Source organism: Bactrocera tryoni, chromosome 5 (assembly GCF_016617805.1).
Source record: "Bactrocera tryoni isolate S06 chromosome 5, CSIRO_BtryS06_freeze2, whole genome shotgun sequence".
Lineage (NCBI taxonomy): Eukaryota > Metazoa > Arthropoda > Insecta > Diptera > Tephritidae > Bactrocera > Bactrocera tryoni.
Window position 1 is genome coordinate 48,136,305 of NC_052503.1, and position 18,260 is coordinate 48,154,564.

The 18,260-nt window shown below is 35.3% G+C and overlaps 1 protein-coding gene across 2 annotated transcripts in view; it reads left to right on the forward strand.

Moving 5' to 3' along the window:
• LOC120779062 (regulating synaptic membrane exocytosis protein 2) overlaps positions 1–18,260 on the forward strand; it is a 414,623-nt gene that overhangs the window by 331,101 nt on the left and 65,262 nt on the right. For both annotated transcript variants that reach the window (XM_040111195.1, XM_040111196.1), the window contains exons 12-13: positions 2,289–2,508; positions 2,796–2,860. In XM_040111195.1, coding sequence (XP_039967129.1) covers positions 2,289–2,508; positions 2,796–2,860 — 285 coding nt within the window. The remainder of the gene's footprint in view (positions 1–2,288; positions 2,509–2,795; positions 2,861–18,260) is intronic.

Genomic DNA, 18,260 nt, shown 5'->3' on the forward strand with positions numbered 1-18,260 from the left:
GGTACTGAATCGAAAACCTTCAAAGCTGTAGTGTTCTCTTCCAACCGGACAAGATGTCGTCTTATATCTCGTATAGCTCATCGTTCCATCGGTTCCGGTACTCGTCGTTGCCAATGCGCAATAGACCATAAATCTTCCGTTAAACGTTCCTAACCACACTAATAAGGTCCAATCAGTTTGTTGACGTTGGGCTCTACACCATACGCTCGATAGAACTCTAAATGCGATATTTAGGAGACTTATCCCACGGGAGTTGTGGATTCTCTTTTTTTGTGGATTGGGCAGAGCACACTTAAATTCGAGTAGTCGGGCACGCTTTCATCCGACCGTATTCTACAAAGAAGCAGATGTATGTATGCTCTTTCTCAGTTCTTCGCCGCCGTGTTTGAATAGTTCGGCCGGCAATTAATCGACCCCCGCAGTTTTGTTGCTTTTCAGGCGGGTAATTGCTATTCGAACTTTTTCATGATCAGGCAATTGAACGTTCGCCCCATCATCGTCGATTGGGATATATGGTTCACCATCTCCTAGTGTTATACTTTCACTGCCATTCAACAGCCTGGAGAAGTACTCCCTTCATAAATTCAATATGCTTTCGGCATCAGTCACTAAATCACCTCTTGGAGTTCTGTGCTTCGGTCTTAAAACCTTTTATTAGTCGTCGCATCTTTTCATAGCATTTTCGATTATAAATCCCTGTTGGTCAGCTTGTCAAGGTCCTCATACTTGTGCATTTCAGCATTTCTCTTTTTTTTCTGCAAACGACAGTCTGCAAAACGACAGCCCACATTTTCTCAGCTGTTCTTTCGATCTTTAAGAACACCAATGGTTTCGCTTGCAGCTGTACATAAAGAGATCCCGCCCCACAGCTCCCTTATACCGAGTTGCTGATGAGAACTCTGAACTACTGTTGATCTAAAATCTCGCTTGCAACATCGTTCTTAAATATTGTATTCGGATCTATCTTGAAATCTTGGGACAGTTGTACCACCCTATTCCCGAATGAATACTTTTATTTTTTGGTTTTGCTTTCTACAGCTCGAAAGCTCACGAAAATTCTTTTCGAAAATTAGATTGATAATAATAAAATAGAATTACCGAATACAAAAAATTCGAATTCGAGTAAATTTTTTTTCGAATTGAGTTGCAGAATAGCGCCTCAGATAACCAGGTTTTCCGAAAATCGAGCTTCGCACGTTTCCCGAAACCTCGGTTCAACATCTCAGTTTCGTCATTGCTTCTTCTACTTGTTTGCTCCACCTAAGGCACGGTTTATCTCTACGTCTTTTACCACCGACGCTGGATTCAAACACCAATGGATGCTTATTCGATTTCATGGTACAGCCCAAATAGCTTCTCGTTTATTGAGATACGTTCGTTTTTGCCAACACGTAAAGAGTCAAAAATCTAGCTAAAGACATAGATCTTCAATAATCTATCGTCGGCGCATTATATTTTGACATCGTCCATGCAATTGCTGCAAGCAGCAGCGCCAGTTGTATCAGAAGCTTTTTATGTAGTGCGAATTCTTTTTGTCGAGAGAGAGCTTTAGGGAGCTCATCAGGCAACAGTGATTCGCATTTATTATCTATCGCTGGATCTTCAAGCTCGCTTTATGATTGCTGTTCATGGCGGTGCCAAGATAAAAGAAGTCCTTGAGACTTTTGAAAATATATATCCCAGCTTTATTATCTAGCATCTAGCATTCAATAATCAGCTTTTGTATAATCAGCCTGCAGTGTAATAATTCCGAGAGGCCTTCCTGAATTTTGTAAACTAAAATAATGGATCGTTCCGAACAGATAATTCAAGGTAATAACTGAAACACGGATCATTGTAGTTGGCTTAAATATTCTTCGCGAAGCGCCGCATATAAGCACTGTCAGACGAGATGATTCCTGCTTTATTTGTAGAGATCTTGGATACAAAAAGTCATCACTCACAATGAGCTTATCGACAGTCAGGAACATATCTAGTTCCAGTAAACTTCTGAACCTAATACAGAGTAGGCCTTAGAATGAAAATCATTTTTCTTTTGAAGAGCTGGCTTAATAAGATCGCTTAGCTATTTGGTGTATAATAGATCTTCATCAGATGTTTGGGAACCGTCTCAATAGTAATTGAGCCCAGAGATCGTGCACTACATACTCGTATGACTTTGAATTTAAGTTTTGGTAAGCGGATCTATAAAAATTTGTTTGCCTTGGTGCAAGTGGAAAATCAAAAAACAATATCTCTAAAAATGTCCAACTAATTTATTGCACTATTTTCCCCTAACTGCCTTACAGATACTCGAGTGGAATAGCATGTCGCTGATTGATCGCAGCTTCGAAGAGGTCTGCGCTATAATGGACCGTACCGGTGACATTGTCGAACTGCTCGTCGAGCACGCCACTGACTTTCGTATGTGCGATTTATTCGATGAGAACCTACCACCAGGCAATAGCGGCAATCAAAGTGGTCCACGACGCTCAGGTGACGGTCCAGTTGGACTGGGCTTAATCGCGGGTAAGTCCGTGATGCTCCAAACTATACTTTATTGCCAATAATAATTGTGGTTATTATTTCACTTAATAACGGTGAAATAGGTAGCACACAAGTAATTTAATTGATTTTCCTAATAATTATATAATTGTAATGTGATTTTTTCTCTTTTTTCTTTCTACTTTTTTTAAAATTAACCGTTCCTTTAACAACTCTACACAATCACAACAAATATTTTTACATTTTATTTGATTTTTCTTTCATTCACTCCACACAAACTCACCAACAATAAACACACAACAACACCATAGACCCTGAAACAACCACAGACAAATCACCGGCCTCGCCGACCAGACGGAAATTACCCAAAACTCCGGTATAAAATCCTGAACAAAACTCTAACAACTCAAGAAAAATTTAGATTTATTTTATGAGAAATTGTTTTTGTTGGCTTTTCCACTTGAAACACCTCTTTGTCAAACTGAAATGAAGATGGGTGTGTATGTAGAGGGTATATACCGCATGGCTTGTATATATGACCACCTTTTTGGTGGAACGCCTGCCAGCAATTGTGGCAAAGCAAGTAGAAATATTTATTGCGCAAGTGAAAGCCAACAATTTCTTTATTGTCTGCAGATTTATATGTATGTATATCAGAGCCAAAACGACAAAGAAAGTCTTAGAGATCATAAGTTACAAAAGCTCTAGGCAACTATGCGTACTAAGTAAGCCGAGGCAGTAGTTATATCATACACTATTTATAAATAACTTAGTGCACTTGCGGCAAGCAATTTACTGGTTCGCTTCTTAGTTCAATTTCAGTTTTTACAATACTTTTTTATTTAACTTCTAAAGGCTTCTTCAAAAGCTACTTATGAAACTCAGTCTAATTTTTAAAATTTTTTTTTGCTTTTATATATTAAGTTACTTTTTACAAGAGAGTAATTTCGTCTCTAGGAACTGTACGCTTTGTCATGCGGAGATGGCTGCCAATAATTATGTAGCAATTGATATACATGCTACGCCCAAGTTAAAGCACTTTCAGCGACGTGATTATTCCGACATCGGAGCTTCAATACTATCCTTGATTTCGCTCCCAGGGGCCTCAAAGTTAGTCAAGAGGTTGCTGTCCTCACTAACTATTACTTTAGCTACTTTATTAGATTGTGTTCGTTTGGATGCCTGATTACAGCGAAATCGCTGAAAACTTGCGAATCGATAAGTTTACAAGGACAGTCTCGCATTACATCAGATTATCAATTGCTTTGGTCTCCGTTGTTCTTTTGTATGCTTAAGCTTAAAGTCTGGACTGCGAATGAAAAGCCGTTGGCCAACAACCAGCTTGTGTGCTACTGTAAGATTCTTTTAGCCAAGAGTAGTACGCAGGTCATCCATTGAACTACTTTTTCTTCTAAGATTCATCTTGCCGCAATCGTTTGCTGTGTGAAAGTTGTGTGAATGAAGCTAAGATGGAAACATTCAGACAGTTTCTCTTCCATGATTCAGCTTTTGCAAGACTGAGATTGAAACCGGAATTGATATCAGCGGACTCAACTAATTTACAGCAGGCTCAAAGCGCTTTGTTTTCCCAATACTAAGGAGTCACAATATTAGATACCACAAAGGACCAGCGTTCTCCGCTGTCCAAGTGGAATATGTATTGCGTCGATTTATTATCATTCGAAAGAACATTCTTTGGCATTTCTGTTTTGAAGATTATCTCTTTCGAATGTGGACTGCAGCTACGTCTCAGATGGTACATCCGTTCAGTCCAATTTTCGATGACTCGTTCGAGCATTTCGATTGGTAACTGGCGAATGTTGCACGTCATGTCCTACACCAAGACCTGAATTGAAACGGGCATGTTCGCATTGACTTAAAACTTTACATATTCCCACAGGAAAAGTCCCTCGATCTTGGTGGTCAATCGACCGGCCCAAAACGTGAAATTATCAACTCACTGAAGTATTATCTCAATAAATACATGGATTGGTGCGATGTTTAGGAAGTTGCACCGACATTTTGAAACCAACTGTCGCCGAGATCACGAGCTTCAATATAAGACATCATATAGTCGGTTATTATGGCGCAATAATGGTCGCCATTGGCTCTTCGTTCCAATTGCGGAAATTTTGCTTGTTTACATACTCAGTGAGCCAGAAATCGGTCTTATCGCTAAACAAATTTTGGATCGAAAGCATCGGATCTTCTTGGAACTTTTCAAGAGTCCATAAGGCGAAGCGATATCGCTTGGAAAGGTCGAGCGGCTTCAGCTCCTACACAACCAGTATTTTGCACGCTTTCAATTTAAAATCTCGACTTAAAATGGGTCAAGTCGTTCAATACGTCAGTGTGAGTCGATTCTCCATGACCTTCATGTACACTCACAGCTACAGTTGCTTGCTGGACGTGGTCTATTCAGTCGAATACTATCAAAAAAGGAATGCGGGTCTCAAGATGCATGATGATGTAGCGAATAGACGCTCAGTGGGACGATTAACCATAAGTTAAGCGCGAAACACATTATTTTCGTAATAGAATTGAACAATTTGTAATTTCCATGATGAACTGTCAAAGCATACTGTACAAAAAAATCATGATAGCTGAACTAGCGAACAAGGCAGCCCGGCCAATCTTATGAGAGCGCAATGTAAATTATTAGCCAACACCGCCTCTGCTGCCCACTTTAACGTGCGTTACCGTAGAACTGCCCACAGTTTGGATTTTTCCCGTAGAAACGAGTCTGCTGATTGATCTCTTACAACGCAGGGTTGCCAGTCTCGATATACTGTAGTAATTATAAAAATTGTCTTCCATATATTTGAAATTTTCTTAAACTAACTCAAAATCAAAGTCGAATGCAATTATTTATTACTATTTATAATAGTTTGATTTCAGTGTTGATATTTTAGATTATGAAAAATTATAATTAAAAAGTTAGATGTGTACAAAACTATATATGCGTATTGAGCGATGGCAGCATGGTTTAAATGAAAACAGAGGAAAGCAGCTGATTTCTACTTTGCTACTAAGGGCTCAACTTTTGACATTTTTTTTACCAGGGGCGACAACTAAGGAAGGGCAGATCTGTCAGAAAAAGTTTATTGAAAAGGTACCTTTACTTGAGTCGCACGTTACTTTCAAATATTGTAGCAATCGCAGCTCTCTGCCTCTTGAATGACTTTCTCGCCGCGTACAAAAAGCGTGTTCGTTTCATACATTTCAAGAACGAAATTACTTTCTTATTTCGTTCATAGCAAATAATTTACATATTTTTCACAATACTTTTTGTCGAACAATTTGCTTATTTTTTCATAAATTTTTAATACGTAGTAGGTGTTGGAAAATTATTGGTTGATTTTAAAAGTATTTCTGTGTATTTATTACACTGAAAAAAATGGTTTAGTAGTTGATTTCATAATATAAATATGACACAATTTCTGAAACCTTTTTTTATTGATTTGTTAGTATAAATTTTGATTTTTTATATTTTTTTTATTACTTTCAAATAGCTAGCGTTTTTCAATGTGTAAAACAATTGATAATCATGATTTCCTTTGGTAGTGCTTATTAAAAACTGTTTCTAGTTCAAAAAATACTTTTTTTTATTTTTGAAAAACAAATTTGTAGCATTGCTAAACGATTATGTAATTTTAATATAAGTACAATTGCTAAACAAGTATTTCTTTGGATAACTGTGCGTAGCTAAAGTCATTTCCAAAACTCTATAATGCTGTCTTTTTATACTTTTATATCTTTTTTAAACAAACTAAACGCTAAATGGCCAACACACGCATAAACAGAAACATACATACCAAACGAAAACAGAAACTGAAACAGAAACAGAAAATAAAAAATAGAAAAAAAAAAACAAAAAAGAAAAAATAAATAATAAATAATAAAAATATAATATTATAATATATAATACATAACAAATAATATATAAAATATAAAATAAGAGATAATAATGTATTGTGCGAAAAAGCAAGAAAGTGACAACTGCATACTAAATAAATGTAAGTGACATTACTACTACTAGCAAAAAAAGCCAAAAACAAAAACACAAACGCTTTTATAATTTCCAACAACTATTTTCGGGAGAGAAACTATGACTGTCGTTTTTCCACGCGATTACTTAAGCTCATGCTAACCGCATTTCTTTTTAAGTTTTTTCGTTTCTAACCCTTTTCTTCCCGTCAAACTATCTAATACTTTAACTGGTAGCCTCAAGGTGCCCACCTTATCGTTGCATTTTTTATTAAAATTACTTGCAGAACTTCCAAACACAAAAATAACTTCTCCACCGAATCTTCATTTCAAGCTCATCTGTCCATTACTTCCAACTTCATTTTCTTTGAAATAAATATAAAAATCAAAAAAAGAATATTCAAATATTTGATGTTGTGTAGTTAAATATTAGTCATTTACATATACATACATACACAAATATGTTTACGTTATGCAATTATCTAGCCATAAAGTAAAGTACCGTACTCAAATTGTTACCGTTATTTATGTTTGGTAATTGAAATGTTGAATTACTGAATACCGTTAAATTTAAGTAGCTGTTTAATTGAAAAAAATACACATAAATATATTTAGACGCAAAACAAGCACGTACAATGGAACTGTAAGTAACTGTATATAAATGCGTTACAAATAAATCGCTCATTCGTGGTTGCCGTATTGGTTTTTTTCTGCTTAAAAACAAGCGATTCAAGAGCAACTAATTTGGCATAAAAAATTAAAAATATTCTTTTATAGAAATAGAAATAGCAAAGTACTTGGTGCACATACATATATGTATGTATGTAAACATATTTATATATACTTATTGATTTTTATATCCGCAAATTCAATATTTTATTACAACTTTCAAAGTATTTACTTTTGAGAATGCTCGATTTTTTTTGTATTGCTGATGCTGGCAACATTGCCGTTACTTTGTAACCGTTGTTCTTGACAGTGTTACGACGGTTGTCTTTTATATTTAGAGATTAGAGTAGAAAAACAAATAATAATCAACGAAATTCGCTTTATTTTTTTTCAAAATATTGCTTTACCTGATTTCTTGAAAGACAACTGACAAACAAATCGTTGTGTACCACTCATAATTTATTGTTCTGCGCTGTTCCAGTAGTATGGACGCAACGTGTCCACTTTTTCCAATAAGCCAGGTAACCATATTCTTGGGAGTGCATGAACAACTTTTGTTGGATTCGGCATATCTTGTAATCCCATACTATCGATAAACTTGATTGTATTCACCATACCATCTTAGATGGAGCTTCATCGCAAAAATTTTAATTAAGTAGATCGTTGCACTGTTGCTCAGTTAATCTATGGCGAAAGTTGTAAAAACTAATCGCCTAAAAGTATTTGCGTCTTAGTTCTATTTCTTGGCATAGAAGAATATTTTAAGCTACTGTAAACAACACAAATAGCGCTCATATGTCAAAACGTTCTGAATATGCATACCATCAAAAACGTTGAGTTGCCAAATCCCAAAATATAAAAGGCAACCATCATAGAACTCCAACAACAATCCAAACTCTTGCAAAATATTTTATGGTCTGACATATCCGTATTACTCGATATCTTAGCAACCATTCCGAATTCAGGAAATTGAGCCCTCATTACCAGACCTTCGGTGAGGGTTTGAGTGTATAATATCAGTTTTAAACGAGTTAAGGGGTTATATACAGTAAGGAGGTCGAAAAAAAGGCATTTTTCAAGAATTTTTTCTAAGTAAACTATTTGGTTTATTGATTTCAAACTTGGCAGGTATATTACGACAACCTTAAACTATATTTACATATTTTTTATTTCCAAAAATAATTATCGGGAACGTTGATATTGCCAATTTTGCAGAGGTCTGCAAAACACGGCCTCTTGCGGTGAGCGCGATATCTCTGGACTGAATCATCTAAAATGCAAAAACCAAGTAAATTTCATTAACATAATAAATTACCTAGTGATTAATAGAAGGAATTAGCAACAAAAAAAATGTTTGACAAAATGGCGGCTACTCAAAGCAAAAGGTTCGATTTTCGACCAAAATTCGGGTCTTTAATTGTTTATAAAAATAAGAAATTTTCATCGGATAAAGAAATCCTTCGATTAAAAAATATAGTTAAGAAGCTTGTGTAAAAATTTCGGACCGAGAAATCTTGCTCCCCGACTTTGAAAACACCGTTTCGAGAAAAACGAGTTTAAAGTTTTGAAAGCACTTTACATGTAGTCGGCGCGCCTTCACTAATGTGTCTATAACTTCGAAAATTTTCGTCGGATCGACTTGAAATTTTGTGCGTGTATACTCAGATATACATACATTAAGAAAACGTAAAAAAATTTTTTGAAAATCCTCACTGTATATAACCCCTTAAGTAAAACAAAATAATCAATCTTACTTGTATACCGAGGACCAAATGAACTGAAGTATTTCTTCATTTAAACAATTCTGACACAGCCTCATCCTGCTGGTGCGACTTACGAATAGCGCTTAAAATGGGAACAAATGACTTCATATGAGTTCTTTGCATTTTGTAATACGGTTTTAGAAGTAACCATTTAGAGCATAGAGTATCAACGACTCACTTAGCCCCAATGTATTGATAAATTTCAAAACCTGTTAGACGCAAATGAGGCGATGCAATCCCTATTTGGAAACATGGATCCAAAGTCCTTCAGACTGCTATACAATCAATCAGCAATGTATTCTGGATTTTCAGACACTCTGTCGCAGAAGAAGCTAGGTCCATGTTATATAAGTGATTCTTGAGATTACAGTGGCCAGTGTAGAATGCGACAAGTAGCCTGAGTTTGTCCCTTGGTAGGTTGATTACATATTTAAACCAGCTGAGGTTGTAACCACCCATTAACAACTTAGCATGGTTGCCAATACCTCTCCCTGCCTACTTCCTCTTCCTTGCGGATCAGCTTTTTTATGTTATGTGGACCCATCGCAATGAAGAGTTCAGGTTCTACCATGTTAGTGGATGCTGCTGAGCAGACGAGCTCTTCAGCCAGTCATTTCGGCTATACACGGCCGGGCACACAGATGCACTTGATTACGTTTCGATAGACTGTGCAGCCATTCTCTACACTCCTGCACCAGTGGCGAGTTCAACTCGTAGACAGCGACTGCTTTAAGTGCCGCTTGACTGTCGTTAAGCACGATTATAGATACGTTCGTTGCGATAATTGCGTTGGAGGTTTGTCTCTACGCACCGACTTATGGCAAAGAGCACCGCTTGAAAAGATTATGGTGTAGATTTGACCAAACACTAGCCAGCATCAGCAATATATAGTATTTAATTGACAAATTGTTTAGAGCACTGCTGTCATTTGAAACCTTCCACCAACTACTTCAAATTTATGCAATTTTCAATTCACGTTTTTGCGCTCAAGCACCTCTCTCTTCTTACCCAAATTGTTTGATATAAACTCACACTTCAACTACTTAGTCATTGGTGTAACTAACTGTATTTGATTAGTTGTTATAATTGTTTTTGTAAAATATCGTTTTTTCGTAGAGCAAACCAATTGCTCTCAGTGTAAGAACAAAGCACCAACAATAGAATTTTAAGCGGAATGAAAAACAAAAGTAACTGACAAAACCCACTCAAAAATGCTACAAAACTCAAAAACAAATGCTTTAAAATTGTTATGCGAAAATTTTAAAATTACTAAATGAAAAATGTTGACAATTTTAGTAGAAAATAAAAGAAATTTATGAAATACGAGCGACAAGCATATTCTTACATACGTACATATTGAGAGAGAACCACTTAATTATACATTCGGCAACACATGTTGCGTGGGTATAAAAACGAAAAACGAAAACGCTAAAACGGTCAAACTGAATTCTAATCAACTTATACTAAGAGAAGAATTTTGTATTTACTGAGAACTAGTTTACATAGCGTGATCCAGGTTAGGCATATCGGCATATCTCTAGTGACGTGAGCTCCTTGATTGTGACCAAGGCGGTGTCCACTACAAAAGAAAATTCGAATCCAATATTTTAAAGCATAGTTTACATGATTGAAGCTTTGCTAATCAAATTTTTTTTTACATTCACGAAAATGTATAAAGTCTACGTATGACTCAAAGGAATAGCCGAAATTAGTGACTATTAACCGTGGAAGTTGAAGAGAGAATTTGCTAACTAAGACCGAATATGCGTAGAGTACTACGATATTTACCGATTGATGTCAAATCAAAGTGCTGAAATGATTTTTTGATATCATTGTAGGTCATATCAACTTAGAAAAAAATATTTCGCCGAATGGGTCTCCGGGCGAAATTTAAATTAAAATGTCTTACAATTTTCTGCCCACAGTAGTTGAAGCATAAGCCTTGCGCTTCAATTTTAGAATATCATTAAAGATCTTTTCTTTCTTGACGTCCAAATTTTAAGGGTTTCGGAATCCATTTTCTTGGTGTTAATCTTAGTTTAAGTGATGTTACTCCTTAGCGATGCCAGCTGGAGTGCCATTCCCAGTGGATGAGAAGTGGTCATCCTTCAGGATGCCAGGGCTTGACGCGCATCTCAACACACTCAGTGACCTCACTATCAGTTACCTTTTCCAGTGACCCGTTCATCTATTCTTGAGGCGTTTGCCGCCACCATATAGTGATCAATCATGTTCCTAAAGTCGCTTCTATGAAAAAGGAGCAGGAACTTTGTGTATTTCTGATCTGCCGCTTTACACATGACTTTTACAGTTTTGCATTCCTGTTGATTCCTCCATCGCGTTTTGACCCTCCTTGTCCTGCATCATCATCTGCTATGCAGATCGGTCACTTTTCCGGCACATAGCCGTACAAGACTTTCGATAGTCTCACTCACTATCTCATTGCCTTCGATGCCTTCCTGACGTGATACCCAGCGGTAATGAAGTCTTCCCAAGACACTTCTGGTCGATATGCAAAACGCGTTTACTGCCTGTCTGTAATATTAGTTATGAACAAATTAAGGCATAGCCAGTTTAAGTTGCTATCAATGTTCAGTAAATAGTCTTTTTATATCCTAAGCAGAGGCCACCAAGTTTGTAAGACCCAGAAGAAAACGTCGGAGACCCTAAAGAGTACAGGCTTGCTTAAAAAACTTGAAGATCATGGCTGCCGGGAGATTGCCTAATCAGACGATCTAACGCTTATGGTCATAGAAAAGTTTCTAATACCGTTTACAAGTTGACGCTGGGGTATCTCAGCATCGTAACAAATACCGCAAATGGGAGGCATCCGTCTGCAACCGGCCTCATTCTGTATAGGATGCTTACATTGAAACCGAGTATCGACGAGAGAGCCAAAAAACATCGATTGCCTAGTAAATATGTAGAGGATATTTGGCAAAAGGTGTGGTCTCTCACCGAAAGTGGTCCCCTGGCTCTACGACAATAAGTCGAACCCATTATGTTCTATGGAGTATTTATGTAGTGGAAGGATCCAGAAAAGACCATACTTGGAGAGAAACTCGAGAGCGTTCAACGACACTTAACGCCATCTTGCACACATTGCTCATAGGCATCGTCGGGAAAGTTGATATCTGACTCTGAGAATATGGGTTGCTAAAAGAACACGTATCTGAACATTTAGGATTAGAAATCCTTACACTCTATAACATCATACCGGATCAATGGATCAAGGAGTCACCAAACCGAATTCTGGCGGTTCGTTCTCTGTCCACTGCCGAGGGAGTTGTGGGTGGGAAGAAGTGATTGGAGGAGAGGGTCAGTGAGCTTCTTTGCGGATGGGTCAAAGCTTGGAGGCAAGATTGGTGCATAGGTTTACTGTCAGGAACTCTCTATCTACTCCTATCGATCGCAAGAGATCTAGTGATCTCTTTACCCTCAGTAATGCAGGCTAGTCCCCTAGTTGTCGGGCTTTTAAAAGGTCGTTGCATATTGGAGTCTATGTAGTAAGGCTGGGAATCCTAGCAGACGCCATCTGCAGATGCTGTACGGAAAAATATGAGGTGGAAACATATCAACAGTTCCTTTTTGACTGTCTTCCATACCTTCTGACATCCCACCGAACTGGTGGAAATGGTTATTAAACGTCTGTGCAAATTTCTTTTGGCTAGTAACAGTTTTGCAAATTTATAAGTTCGAACACAGAAGTTCTTTTCAATGGCTTCACAACAGACTACATTTAGCACTCCACGTGTCATATTTGATCAGCCATCTAACCTAACCTAACTTAACTCTATTAGTATGGCGAGCTGAGTCGGAAGTTAAACTACTTGACCAATAATATATGTAATTTTAACCGACCAGCTATACATGTAAACTAGTTCTAAGCATAAATATAAAAATGTTATCCATAACTGTTATACACTTAATGTTTTATGGATCTTGTCACTACCCAAGCTACAGAATATGCGGGGCATAAAAGGAAAAAATCTGCGACATAATAACGAAATGTGCAAATACTTCAATTATAAAAATAGCACGACAAAAGGTTCTAAGTGGAGCTCTGTGACGACCCCAGCTCTAATATTTTGTGCTTCGGTGATGATTTTAAGCTGTCTTATTGCATAGTTTATGCATGATTTCGCTGTCTTCGAAAAAGTACAATAAGAAATTTAATTGAACTAGTAGTATTAAAAAAAAAGAACACAAAAAAATTAATTTACTAAAATAAAAATATAAAAATACTTAACGCTTACAAAGTGTAAGACTAAATTAAATATATGTTAGATGTGGCAACTCTCTGTATGAATGAATGCTTTAAAACTAAACGCCCAGAACGCAAACAGACGTGAAGGGAATATGTCTCAGCTCAGTTAGACTCTTTCATAAATATGTAGGTAAAAGCGTTAATGGAAAAAAAAATTATTAAAAAGAATATTGAGATCTTCTAAATTAAACCAATTTTAAAGCAAAATTAATGGCATAAATGTGCAGAAGTTATATATGAAAGTTAATAAATAATAGAAGATTTTGTTGGTAGTAACTGAAATGTGGGCAATTGGAAAAAAATGTTGAAAAAATATATATTTTAATTGAGAAAAAGTTATACAATAGAGAATACCCAATTCTTAATTCCGCGTGTGCGAATTTCGAACACACAGATCGCCAAATGCGCCCACTTATTCAGCCCACCGCGCATAACTCCTGTCAGTTGGGTGATAAAAGCTATTAAAAAAAAATAAGGTACAAAATGTATAAAATATATTTTCAATTTTAATTTGCTATAATTTCACTTATTTTTGAAAACATATATTAAATTTAAAAAATAATTAGCAGCAGCTGCACATACACACAGACGTGCATGCATAGCAAATAAGTTGCTCTAATGAAGGTTAGGTTAATGCTTTAATGTTGCTTAAGAAAAAATAACAATAATCATAAATTAGTTAATTAACGGTAAACTACTTACAATTACACACACACACAAACACTCAAATGTGAGAAGTATTAACATATTGTCTAAAGCGCAGATAACTGCATACAAATCACGCGTAACGGTTATGCAAGAAACATACATATTCAGTATACACAAAGCAAGTTATTTATGAAAATTTATGAAAAATATATGTATACAAAATATAAAAATAATGAACTATGAAGTAAAATCATAAAAATTAGAAAAAAATTAAAAAAAAAAAAAAGTAATAAAAAATTATAAAAAAAAATTAAAATAAATTAAAAATTAAAAAAACTAATTAAAATTAAATTATTAAAGATTATTATGAATAAAAAATAATAAAAAAAAAAAAAATTATAAAAAAATAAAAAAAATTAAAATTAAAATAATGAAAATTAAAAATAATAAAAAAATTAAAATAAATTATTAGAGATTATTATGAAAAAAAAATTAATATAATAACTAAAAATAATAATAATAAGATTAATTTGCTTTAAACAAGCCACAAAAAATAGCATAAAATAAGTTTGAAAAAACCCTGCAAGGAAAATTTATTTTCTCAGCTCCTAATCATGCTCTACCATTTGGCTTGAAATACAACTATATTTGAAGCAAGAAAAAGCTTAAAAAATGCATAAATGCAACTTATGTTATATTATATACACAATTTATATTATATAATATGTACTATATCAAAAACTGTACTAAATTATTTACATATATACATACATATATACTATATATATATATATATTCTAGATATTTATATTATATATGTCTGAATTTATATTTATCGAGAACAAAACAAACTGAGTATTGTGTAAAAATTGTGAATAATCTTTATTAAGTTGCTTAGTCTATTAAGCCGAAAACTTTACTTGAAGAAATTTGAAAAAAAAACCAAATCGAATGTGTACACAAAAATTTTAACTCAACGTGTGTTACATGCATTGAAAAATCCAACAATAAAGTCTCTATTAAACTTCAAAAGTAGCAAACGTCTTGGCTTATTTGCAAATGATTTGCGCTCGTACAGTACATTTCTCTCTCACACGCACAGCTGGCAACAACAATCAACACTCGAAATCGACTGCGCTTAGCAAGCATTCAAATCCTATTGCAGCATGGACAACCACCATTTACAGTTGTCAAGCTAAACGGTAAATGCATTTGAACAGTAACAATTTTATAATAAACATTAAAACTAATATTAATATGACCCGCAACCTAAGTACATATTTATATAAATAGTTGTAGAGCTAAACGTATAATTTGCATAAATAAATAACATATTATGTACTAATATTTGACCACGATTGTATATAGCTGCATACGTAAAAACAAAACGCCCTGTAAAATATATATATTAATGCAGAACTTGAAACAATAATCAACTAAAAGTTAGCTATATTTTCATTATATTCTTATTTGCTTACTAATTTTGAAAATATGCTTTATTTTTATTGTTTTAAAAAACTATTTTCATTAACTTTCAAACTATTTGTATGTAATTTTTTAATCCATAACTGTCTTAAACGCGCCTTGTTTCAAACTAATAGCTTCTTATTCTCGTGATCAACTTACAACGCCTCATGCTCCTTCAACTCTGATTATTCATTTCATTTTGAGTTGATTTTAACGCCACATTTAAATATGTTTTTATATACTTAGTATATTGTATATATCATTATATAGACATTGCTAAGCATCCATACCATATTTCGCAAGCGCCAAAGTTCAATTGCCAACAAGTTTGGTTATATAAAAAATTGGTAAAACATAATTAACAAAAATTTAAAATATTTAAGTAAATTATTGAAAATATTATTGCAAATATCATATAATATGTAGATATTCAAATATTTGACTACTTATATTCAGCATTCAGTTCAAATAGTCTTAGTATTCACAGTCAAATAATTGAGATTTAAAGCTCAAGTTTTTAGTAGTAAAGCCTTGGTAAAGCAGTATTAAGTATTGAATATGCATGTAGTTCTTTAGGCTCAGCTTTCTTGTAGTTAACTGCAGTTTCTTTAGTCAAATAAGCTAATACTATGACTAACACTTAGCCACTTATCAACCCTTGCTGAATTGCTTTGCAACTTATTGATTTGATATTTAAATTTAGCAGATATCTAGAACTTTTTAGACTTACTTAAATAAAGGGCGATCCATTTTGAGGTTCCCTACTTTTTTAAAGAAAACACACAGAAGCTTAAAATTTAATGGAGAATGTTTATCATCATTCGGAATAACATTCTTTGGCATTCATTTTTTGAAGATTATCTCTTTCAAATTTTGGGCGTGACTATGTCTCGGGCGATCCATCCGTTGAGTCCAATTTTCGTTGACTTGTTCGAGCATTTCGATTGGTACTTAACTGGCGAATGACAAGCCACGCTCCAAGACCTGAATCGAATCGTGATTTTCCGCATAGATTTTAAACTTTACATATGCACACAAAAAAATGTCTTCTTGGTGTCCAATCAACCGGCCCAAAACGTGATTATAGCGATGTGTGGGAAATGGCGCCGTCTTGTTCGATTTGATCACGAGCTTCAATTTTAAACATCAAGTAGTCGGTTGTCATGGTGCGATAACGGTCACCATTGACGGTTACGATCTCATCGGGATCATTTTTGAAGAAATGTGGACCGTGTGGTGATAAAATCGCAGCTCTTGAAACTTTTCAGGTTACTCTTCGTCTAAAATGCGGCAATTCTGCTTGTTTACATACCCATTGAGCCGAAAATGGATCTCATCGCTGAACAAAATTTGGTTCTAAAACGTCGGATCTTCTTGGAACTTTTCAAGAGTAAAATGTGACAAGTCGTGCCATACCATACGAGTTGCTGCAAACGGAGCCGAATAGACTCTGCAAGGACTTCATGTACACCCTACAGCTACAGCATCAATATATTTTCTTCACTGCGCGATGGATGTGGCATATTCGATCTAACAAATAATGCATGCTGAGTCTCAAGATGGGTTATGGTGTTGCGAAGAGTACGCTCAGTAGGCCGATTATGTTAGCCATAAATTGAGCGAAATCCGCGAAACACATTCTTTACAGACTTTGTTTTTTTTTCATTTAATGGACTTTAAACACGATTTTTTATTGTGCAAAAAATTTTATGAAATTATATGTACTCCACTACCTTTTGAAATATTTCGTGCAGGAGATTGATTCCACGCTCATACATTTTTTTAACCTCACAGGCAAAAACCTCGCCCAAGTTGTTTTTAATGTCCTGATTTGAGGTGAAGGTTCTCCCATCTAAAAAATTTTGCAGAAACCGGAACAAGTAATAGTCCAAAGGTGCCAAGTCTGGAATACACATTCAAGTTGCAAACACTTTTGGCGAGTCATCAAAATTGTAAAAGGTCTCGCATTATTCCGGTGGAATACTACACCTTTTTTTATTGAATGAAAATATTTTATAAAAGCTAGATTTGTAAGTGGAAATTAGATTCGTTATAAGAACTTTAGAACAATAGATAGTTTTTCAATGCAAAATTGCGTATGAACAACAACAATAAATATGTCACGCTTTTGCATTGAAATTCAGATTTTGTCTTGCTTTCTCAACCTTTTCGCGCTTTCTGTGTGTTCTTTAAGGAAAGTTTAACGGTTGTCTCATAATTTTTGAAACCGTCATATTACGATCTATGGCTCTCCTAGATCATTTAACCTTAGTTGTTGGTCTTTCAAAAAGTTACCATTTTATTACAAGATTCTACAATATTTTTACCATGAAGAAAATATGTTAAAATGCAGGAATTTATAAAGAATGAGCCGAAATCTAAATTGGGTCTACGGACGGTGTGCTCCAAATTTGTTCCGCACAAATTGACCGAAGAGCAAAAATTACTACGAATCCAACATAGTAAGGATTTAATTAGGGAGTCGAGAAAGGACATAAACTAAAAATATTCGATTGTGACTGGTGATGAAACGTGACTTTCTATGTGATCCCGAAACCAAACGTCACAGTGCCGAATGGAAGCATCCAGACGAGCCATCACCGAAAAAAAGTCTTCAGAGGTCAAAAATAAAGACAATGCTGATTTGTTTTTACGATTCCGAGTGTGTTGTACACCGACAGTTCGTCCCACCTGACCAAACGATTAATGGTGTGTTTTACCTTGGTGGTATGAAGCGTCTTTGGTCACGCATTCGTCGTGCTCGACCACAATACCGTGAAGCAGGGTCCTGGCGCCTGTTGCAGGATAATGCGTCGTGTCATCGGTCGATGCTTGTCACTGATTTTTTGACAAAAAACTCCATATTAACCATTAATCACTCACCCCACTCACCTGATCTGGTACCCTGTGATTTTTACCTATTTGGAAAACTTCATTTGCCCATGAAAGGGCACTGGTTTCAGGACATTTCAGCT